The sequence below is a fragment of the Brassica oleracea genome, chromosome C4, assembly GCF_000695525.1.
Source record: "Brassica oleracea var. oleracea cultivar TO1000 chromosome C4, BOL, whole genome shotgun sequence".
Classification (NCBI taxonomy): Eukaryota; Viridiplantae; Streptophyta; class Magnoliopsida; order Brassicales; family Brassicaceae; genus Brassica; species Brassica oleracea.
Genome location: NC_027751.1, coordinates 25,390,758 through 25,400,294, shown reverse-complemented (window position 1 = coordinate 25,400,294; position 9,537 = coordinate 25,390,758). Strand labels below are relative to the sequence as shown.

The window sequence follows — 9,537 nt, the reverse complement described above, 5'->3', positions numbered from 1 at the left end:
CTTATAATAAACTCTCTCCCTTATACTAGTGTTATTTGCTTCCTACGGGTATCAAATTCTACTCTTATTTAAATTTCTCGATACTATAAATTATAAGTTATTTCTTAACATAAGGATTTTAAAACACGAAATGAAATATAATTTATGAAAATCACTTAACAGACTTGTCGGCGACACGAGTCGATGAGAGTTCTCAGTGAAAAGGAGGTGAGAGAGAGAATAACAGTTTCTGGTTTGGTGTTCGTGACGACGCACTGCAAAGATAAGGACGAGGATCACGGCTATAAGTGATTCAACGTCGATAAAGTGAAAAGCAGTGATTCATCGTATCAAATTGTTTTCTCGTGAGAAGGAGAGAGGAATTATTTTTGTTTTGTTCTTCGTTGGTTACTAGAGGAACACAACATCTATGAAAGGAAATTGGAAATATGTGTTAAGTTTCCTTTTCTCCGTCGATTATCTGATAAAGGAAACGTATACTAAGTTTCCTTTTAGCAGACAAAAAATATATATGTTAATTTCCTTTTCTTTTCAAAAAAGAAATTGGAAGCTTGAATTATCTCAAGTGTGTTTATAAATAGAGAGGTGTGCTCCACATTCTTCCAATAAAAGATTGTGTGATAAAAAGTTCTCGAGCCCTAAACACTTTTGTGCATCTTCTTCTTGCCTCTCCCAAAATTCGATTTGTCTTTCATCATCCATCATGGCTACCAAATTTAACGGTGATCCCCTTCCGCGTTTTGAGATGAAACCTAAACCTAAAGCTCATGATGATGACGAGGCAACACTTAGACTTAAATCTAAAAATGTACATGTCATATGGGATTGGAACAACGCCCTGCTTCCCTCTGGATACGACATGTCAACTCTGTTTACTAAAATCCAACAAAGATTACAGACGCTTGATCCTGCTCTGACCATCAACACCGTGGTGGCTTCTGGTGATCTCTACATGTTAGACATCAACGAAGCAGACGCTGAAGCTAGGTACCAGATTCTCGACAAGGATGACCGTGTTAAAACTTTCAACGTTCCATCAAGAGAAGTAACTTGCGACGCCTGTCGGAAAAGTTTTCCACGTTGCAACCATGAAGAGGATGATGAATATACGAGAGTTCATGCGATTTTAGCACGGGAGATGATGATTCTTAATTTCAATCATCCACCTCCTTGTTATCTTCTCCTCATATCTGGTGATAAGAAGTTTGACACTTCTTTGAGTTTCATGGCCAGCCGTGGATATAAGGTTTTGCTCTCTTCTCCGGATGGCGACACTTCCCTCCGACAGCATTCACAAGAGTTTTGGTTGTGGCAGAAATTGATCCTAGGAGAAGGGCCTTCAACTCAAGAGAGCAAGTGAAGATTTGAAACTCATCTGGCAGCAGCAAGGGATTGACTCTATGTAGTTATCGTTTTAGTTTTCTTTTTATGCTTTGATTTGTAACTGCATCTGTGAAAAACTTTCTCTAGTTTAAAATATTAATGCATATTCAATTTTCTGTTTATCCTTTTACTTTCCGTTTGTTCTTAGTTTACAATTTCAATTCCAAAAAATTAGTACCACGTTTAGGCGAAAGCCGAGGATCTGTCTTGGTGTTAATGATTCAAAAAAAGATTGTTATGGCAAAGTTGGTGAGTTTGAAGGCCTAGTATTGTTGTGAATCTTGGAGACTCAAAACATGTTTTAGTATTAAATATATGAATCTTACTGTCTGGCCATATACCAAAATATCAGAGCCAAAAGTTTGCACCCAAGACTGCACACTATTCAACTAATCTCACAGCACTTAAGAAGAGCGGACTAATACGCGTTGCTGATCCAGGAGCTAAAATAGGATCCCATGATCTCTCTCCAACAGAGACAGGTAAGTAATCACGAACAATCTGAATGTCTTGAGAGAATCTCTTCCATCAGGAGGATAACCGGCTTCATACACATCATCTGCTGTGCAGGCTTTGCCAATTGGTTGGCTTGAGGCGATGTACCTGCACAGAAACCACCAAAAACTCTACAGAAAAGAAACAAAGAAGGACACGAAATCAAATGATACGAGATGAATGAGAGTGACCTAAATTTACCTGACCCAAAATTGTCCAAGGATCAGTATTAGGAACTTTAATTAATAAACTCAGCTTCCTTTAACTCTATAAATTATCATCCTTATAAGGTTGTTTGAGCAGATCATCCATTTGAGCTATCTAGTATGACTAAAGAGCACCACCAAAAAAAGTGAGCTATCTAGTATGAATATGATGATCAAATACGTCATATTCATCTTGTGGATGCAAGTCTTAGTCACCATGCAGCATGCTAAGGTTAAATCCTGAACCCATTGACCAATATCATCATGCTTTTTGTGATTCATTTTCTTAACCCTTTTATTTCAGGTTACTCCAAGCAGTACACTCAAGTAGAAGAAATGAGCCAGAGCTCTTTCATATATTCAGATCAATTAGTATATACTTTTATACAATATGTTCAACAGTTCAAGTAATATTACTTTCAGTAAACTTTATTAATCATCAATGTGGTTATCCTATGATTTGGTGTTTTAGATCTCTACTGATTTGAGAGTAATTGTCTGCGTGCCATTTACTTGTCTTACTGCAATGACACACAAAATAAAATTATTTTTGTGATAGTTTGAAACTTTTTTTTTGAAACACAACTTTTTCATTAACTTCAACTTGCTTGATTACAAATGATAGAGGGAATTGTCCATCCTCTTTGATTGAAAACATCAACTACAACAACATAAGATAACAAGGATAGATCTTCAAAAGAAGAAGATGACAGCGAACTCAAGATGGTGCTTGAATGCGTCAGTGTAGCCTTCCCGACATGGTCAGATAGCAGAGAGATAGTCACCTTAAATTGTGACGTTAACATCCAATCCGAACCTCGGAAACTCGTCGAAATGAATCCCGCCGCATTTTTAGGCCCCGAACAAACCGCTTCCCCGAACAGACCGCTCCACAAGATTGCAAGACGGTTATAGATATGGATAAACACCTCCATAGAATTGGAGGGAGATCACTCCTTAAAAAGAAAGCAAATGATGATAATGATGGTCCCGGTGAGCCCACCGGTAAATGAAAAGTTATGAAATGATCCAATGAGTGCAAATTCGTTTCCGTAAAAACCTTGGTGAACCCACCAAAAATTTCCAGAAAAATGGCTAAATAGACCAAGATCCCCCACTTCTTAGTGGGCTGTGAAACTGGACTGAGAATGTTACAATTAAAAACTGATGGGCTTATGAAACCCATAACCAACCTTTGTTGGCCCACCTCAGCGTAGAGGATTGAGATGACGCTCCGGTGAAACAGACTAACGGCGATGTGAGAGCAACGATGTGCGGACGGCCGAGCTGAGTCCAGTGAGGGGAGGAGCGCCGGTTCCGTCCTCCGGTCCGGTGGATACGAGGTCAAGAACCGTGGAAGAGGTCGTCTAGGGTTAAAGCTTTCACCACGGGACTGCTTCAACGAAAGACTATGGCTTGCGATATGTGGAGTTGGTTGCAGATTTGACCGGTAAAAACTAGATCCGTAGCGACGAACGATTCTCTCCCCAAAATGGGGTTGATAATCGCCGGTGGGAAGCTCGGCGTTAGTGGTAAGAGGATATGTTGAGACACGGCGTTTGCGAAAGATGAAGGATGCGGTGGAAGAGGATGACAGGGGAACTCCCCAAGAACGGTCGGATCTGGTGACACCAAACCCGTAAAAGAGCAGCCAAAAGCTGTAACTTTCGACGACAACCATTTTCCGAGAAAAAACGTCGATAGAAGTTACGGCGGTGGCCAAAGAGACGACAAACACAGAAAAAATGTGGAAGAAACGAGGAGTAGAACAACCAAGAGTGAGGGAGGTTCGACGCCAGCGGTTTGAGATCCCACCGACATCAAAAAATGATGATTTCAGAGTTGTCTCGATTCTCGTGTCACAGAGGACTAGGGCGAACTCTAGTGTGTTATGTCGCTTTCGGTATTGATAGTTTGAAACTACTATAAACATTATTTAAGGAAAAGAAAAACACTGCAGAATCCATACTTATTTATATATCATATCAAAATTCAGTTAATAATTATTAAAGCTAATACAAACTGAAATAAGTGAGACACTTGGAGAATTATAAAATACAACAAAATAGCTGTTGTCCAGTACTTGTAAACCTAACACTGCCAAACCTGACAAATCCCATCATGAAAACAGGTCAAGTACAAAACATACAGCTATCTACAATAGATAACACATTACAAAACATACGGCTATCTATAGTAGATACATATATTATGCAAACAATTATTTACCCTCCAGCCTCCAGGTCCAGGAACAGCAACCAGACAACCTCTAGTTTCAGAACTAGTAGATATTGTGGGCCACACTGTTAAAAAGGTTTCTTCTATTTTAACAGAGCAACCGAGACACAGACAGAAAATGAGGATTCAGTTGATTATTTATTTATTTTTTTTTTTTTTTTTTGAAACACGAGGATTCAGTTGATTAAACTTCAAAATATATGGTAATAACAACAATATTCCTGAATATATTTTCTCAATCATTTTATAAACATCACCATAGAATCATCTTCTTTTTCTTCTTCAAAGCTATGGAGTGATCTCAAGTCTTGGTTCAAAGCAAAACCCAGTAAAAAGCTGAAGAGGGAACTTCTTAGAGACGGGACACTTCTGAGACCACTTCCAACACTTAAACTTCATATCAAACATCAAAAGCGCAGGAGATCCATAGCTCTGAATATAAACCAAATCATCACTGCCACTACTCGCGAAAACATCGTCCAACTCCCCAAACCCTTGGAAGAATCTCTGAGGCATTCTCGCCATCTCTTGCCACTCTCCTCCTTCTTTCAAACACCATATCCCAATCCCTTTGATAATCTCTGGCCTATCATGTTTCCCTATCCCTCCAACGACCACAAGCCTCTCCTTGAGATTCATCAGCCTCCCGCAGGTTAAAGCACACGGCATTGGAATGAAACTCCTCATCAAGGATGATGTGGACGACGATAAGTTAGAAGCAATCAAACCGTGGCGATGATCAGAGTTGCCTCCTGTGGAGTAAATCAAGAAGTAAAGAACATTGTTGCAGATCACACTCTCGTCTCCTCCTCTCCACCCGGTTAAGACATCGGTTACACTTGTTGTCCACGTCATTGTCTCAGAGCTGTAGAGATGAATAGAGAGATCCCATTGGAAGAAATCTCCAGCAACTTGCTTTGACTTCACTATAGAAACAGAGTAACTCTGTTTTGCTCGGTTCATGGAGGTAGACAATGCTGTGTAATCTGTAGCCTTATGACCCGGTGGTTCAACGAGCTTCCTCCATTGCTTGGTGATAGGGTTTGAGACATAGATCTTGTTTCTACAGTCATTGTCCATAAAACAAACCAATCCACAAGAGGAAGCAACAAACCAATTCGACGTCTCGATGCAAGGGAGATCAAAGCTGTACCATTTTTTGATAACCGGGTCATAAGCATAACCGGATGGATCATCAGTGGTGGTGAACATGAAGTACCAAGGCCCCTGAGAAACAGAGTTGTTGTTGAAGTTCCATAAGAATCTTTGAGAAGAGACAATCTCGTTCCATCTTTTGCAGACCGTGCCAGCTCTGAAGATGCTTGCGATGGGGAGAAAGGAGAGGATTCTTTCTAGTAGATCGTTGGGGAGAAGAGAATCCATTGCAAAGGTTTGGAGTTTGGTCTCTTCATCATCATCGCTCTGCTCAGAGTATGATTCAGCTTCTGGGATGTATGTAGTCATGTAGTTGTATGGATAAGTGGTCCAAGACGTTTCTGCTTCCATCCTCAAAGCCACTGAAAATAACCCTTTTACACATCAAATAAATAACAAAATAATATGATGATATTCGTAAAAATTCAAAGCTTCCAAAATCAGATTCTAAATAGAAGACTTGATTATAGCCTCAACAAAAACCACTAAAAATAACACAAATAGTCAAGAAATTTATAAGAATCCATTAGCAGAAGAACATCAAAATAAATAACAAAACAAATATTATAAGAATTCAAAGTTTCCAAATCATATTTTAAGTAAAAAAAAGAAACTTAATTAGAATCTCCTCAACAAAAGATACAACATAGATCATCCATTTCACAACAGAGAACCTCTTCAAATCAAATTTCGTACGGTTTAACAATAAAAAAAATCAAGACACAACACTTTGGATCAGATTTGCTTTAGGAGACATGCATAGTTTACAATTGCAATACATTTTTTCAGACAGTAACCAAAAGTTAATAATTAAAAGGAAAGGAGAAAGGTTGTGTCATCCGTTCAACGTCAAGATTAATAAAGAGATTAGATACCAATAAAAAGACGTTTTGCCTTTTTTTAAATGATTAATTGCATATGAAATTAGGCTAAACGCTTACATCTGGTAACAGCACACATCATTAGATACCAAAGATTACGAACACGGAACAGATCAATGAAGAAATTTAAAAAGCAGACAGCGATAATGAAATCAAACAGAAACCCATCTCGATTCACTACACACCTTTGGTTCAGGAAACTCGTGGGTCTCTGAATTTTCAGAATTCTCGAGATTTGAACCGAGAAAAGTATCGGTTTTTACAGCTTTGCGAGAGGAATGCCGATTCTTTGGATGTTGGTTCTGTTAAGAAGACACGAAAGATGAAATTTTTATTACAAAATAGAAGATGGAAATGAAATGGGTCTGTCGTGATTTCGGATTTGTCAATGAGGAAAAGTGCTCATCAAGGAGACGAGAGGGAGAGACTGAGACTTAATCTGAATTAACAGACAGAAGAGACGTTTCGGGTTTGATTGTTGATACAGACAGTGATGAAGGAAGACAAAAGCGAGGAGCAAGCAAGCTCAAGGAAGAGAGAAGAGAGAAGAAGAAGAAGACGTCCTTTGCTCTTTGCTGTTATTCTTCTTTTTTTCAATTTATTTTTGATGGGAAACGGGCTTATATAAAAAACAACGGAATACTGTATACTGTTTTTTTTTTTTTTTTTTTTGGTATTGTTTACTATATACTTTTATGTGAAAAGAATAATATGGTATGTAACTGTTATTTAACGAAAAGTATTTCATGGGAAATTACAAAACACGAAATAATTAAAAATATCTTAACACCAATAATAATGCTGTCTTACTCATCGGCCTGTATATTTCTTTTTAAATAGCATGTAAAGTAGGCAGAAAACTTTGGGAATCATAGGTAACATAATAATACTCCATCTGATCCCGTCCGTTCCCAAAAGTAAGATTTTCTAAAGTTTTCACGTTTATTAAAAATATAATAAATGTTTACAATTTAATTTACAATTTATTTTTTAATACACTTTCCAATAACTATCTACCAATAAAATTAAATCAATTCAAATATTCACAATTAATATTCCTTAAAAGTATACAAAAATATCTTAAAAATATAAAAAATCTATTTTTGTGAAACAAAAATAAACTTTAGAAAATCTTATTTTCGAAAACAGAGAAAGTATAATTTTAGCAAAATTATTAAGCTAAATAGCTCATAACATAGTTCTTGTATTAATGCTTTTTACTGTTGTGATACTGATAGTCTTTATGTTAGAACTTATAAAAATAAATTACCGATCAAAAATTCACAATCATTCTTTTATTAAAAACAGTATAACAGGGTTGAAGAAAATTATGTGTTTAATTTGGAATTTACCAGACGGATTAGTGGAAAATAGCAACCACGTAAGATAACATTTACTTCTTTAAGGCATGATTATTGGGGGTCCTTGTTCTTGGGTTCTTAATACATATATATTTATATGTATATATTATATATATACATACAAATATATGTGTATTAAGGACCCAACATCAAAGACTCCCAATAATCATGCCTTTATACTTGTTTCATACATTGTCTTTACAATTTTCTTTTTTGCCAACTTCAAATATTTATATAAACATAAGAATAAACTAAACAAAATGTTTATTTATGTATTATGTCCTTTAGTAATTATACTTTGCTTTTCAAACACTGAAAGGTCTTTTTCTACTTTACTTAGCTCAGACTTCTCGCAGTTTCTTATTAGTGGCCTGCCCTTTACCTAAAACACTTACTAGATCACTATACAATAACAAATTAAAATCAAACACAAACTAATAACTATTTAGAATTACTATGTATTATTAATCAATAAATTTTGTCATGAAGCAGAAAATTAAATACATTCGAGTACAGCTTTAAAATGTTGATAGGTGTAAAAGCTATATTGATCTCAGCTTCATACGCTTTACCTTCTTTCTTCGGTAGAGCTCGCATATGCCCTTACCCTTTATGGCTATGTAACTACTCCAGTATTTATATTTCCATATAATAACATATATACAAACAGTTGCTCAGATACTAAACTCTTGTTGGTTTTATGCCTTGCATCTTTTACGATGTTTTCTTTGATTTGAATTCAACTGTTAATTGTTTACGCGATGGAATAGCAATCACTTTTCAGCACACAGTCTAGCGAATCATAATAATTCTTCTAGCCAATTGAAATAATTATATTTGCATGTCGCTTATTATATACTCTGGAAGATATAAAACTGAAGTGTTATTTTTATAATAACGTAGTTTTAAATCACGATTCAAGAGTGGAATGCAACTGATATTGATTCAAATATGTTTTTTGTGGAACTTGGAATTTCTCTCTTCTCTCTCTAAAGGCGATTTAGAGAAAAAACAAAATTTCTTCTTCCACCAGCGTTTGGCCTTCGGGTTACGGCGTCGGTTGGGTTCTCCTCTCCTCTCAACCTGATTTTCTCTTTGCTTCTCTCCCTTAGTCTCTCTATGCCGTCGACATGTCTGGCGCTCTGGGAGAACCTCTCTCGCCGGAACCCTACATCTACCTCGAGGGGAGATAGATCCGGTTGTTGGTGGTGTTTTTTCTGGAGTTTCAACGAGACGGTGAAGTTTCTATGAGGAAAAAAGTCGGCTTTTAGGGTTTGGCTATGGCAGATCTCGCGTTTCCCTTTTGTAGATCTGTTTGTCGTCGAGGCAGTGATGGCGTGTGGCGGTTGGGCTTTGCTCTCTCCTTTGGTTCTTCATCGTGTGACTTTTGGCGAAGTCTTTTGTTTGTGGAGTGGAGTGTGTTGCCTTCTTGGAGTCAGGCTTGGTGTCTCGTCTTGAGTCCGAGCCGTGTTTTTGCTCAGGGGAGACGATGGTGGCGTACCGTCGGCGCGTACACAAGGATGCTTGCTGGTCGTGTGGCCAGGGTCTTTTTGTGGTCATGCGTGTGTGTTTTCAGGAGGTTTCAACTTCATATGTCGTCTATGGCAGAGTCAGTTGTGCCTCTCATGACGCTCTCTGATTGGCAGCCCGCCTCTCGTACTAGGTCGGATTGTTGTTCGTTCATCTCGCGAATGGTTCTGAGCTGTTTGGTGCCACTTCTTTTGTTGTTCTTAGTTTCACCAGCAAGGAATAGTTTTTGAAGCGCAATAAAACCGTGCTAGGTTCTCTAGTTCTCGGGTCAAGGCGTCGGTTGGGACC

General features: G+C 37.7%; 2 protein-coding genes across 2 annotated transcripts; one reads left to right on the top strand and one right to left on the bottom strand.

The window, feature by feature from the left end:
- Positions 1–703: 703 nt before the first annotated feature.
- LOC106338493 lies at positions 704–1,360 on the top strand. The gene has a single exon (XM_013777455.1). The coding sequence runs from the start codon at positions 704–706 to the stop codon at positions 1,358–1,360; it is 657 nt and encodes a 218-aa protein (XP_013632909.1).
- A 3,114-nt stretch (positions 1,361–4,474) lies between these two features.
- Positions 4,475–6,954, bottom strand: LOC106342908 (F-box/kelch-repeat protein At3g61590-like). The gene is made up of 2 exons (XM_013781970.1): positions 6,544–6,954; positions 4,475–5,839 (listed from the first exon to the last, which is right to left on the bottom strand). Exon 2 carries the CDS (start codon positions 5,826–5,828, stop codon positions 4,611–4,613), a length of 1,218 nt encoding a protein of 405 aa, XP_013637424.1. The 5' UTR covers positions 5,829–5,839; positions 6,544–6,954; the 3' UTR covers positions 4,475–4,610.
- Positions 6,955–9,537: the final 2,583 nt, after the last annotated feature.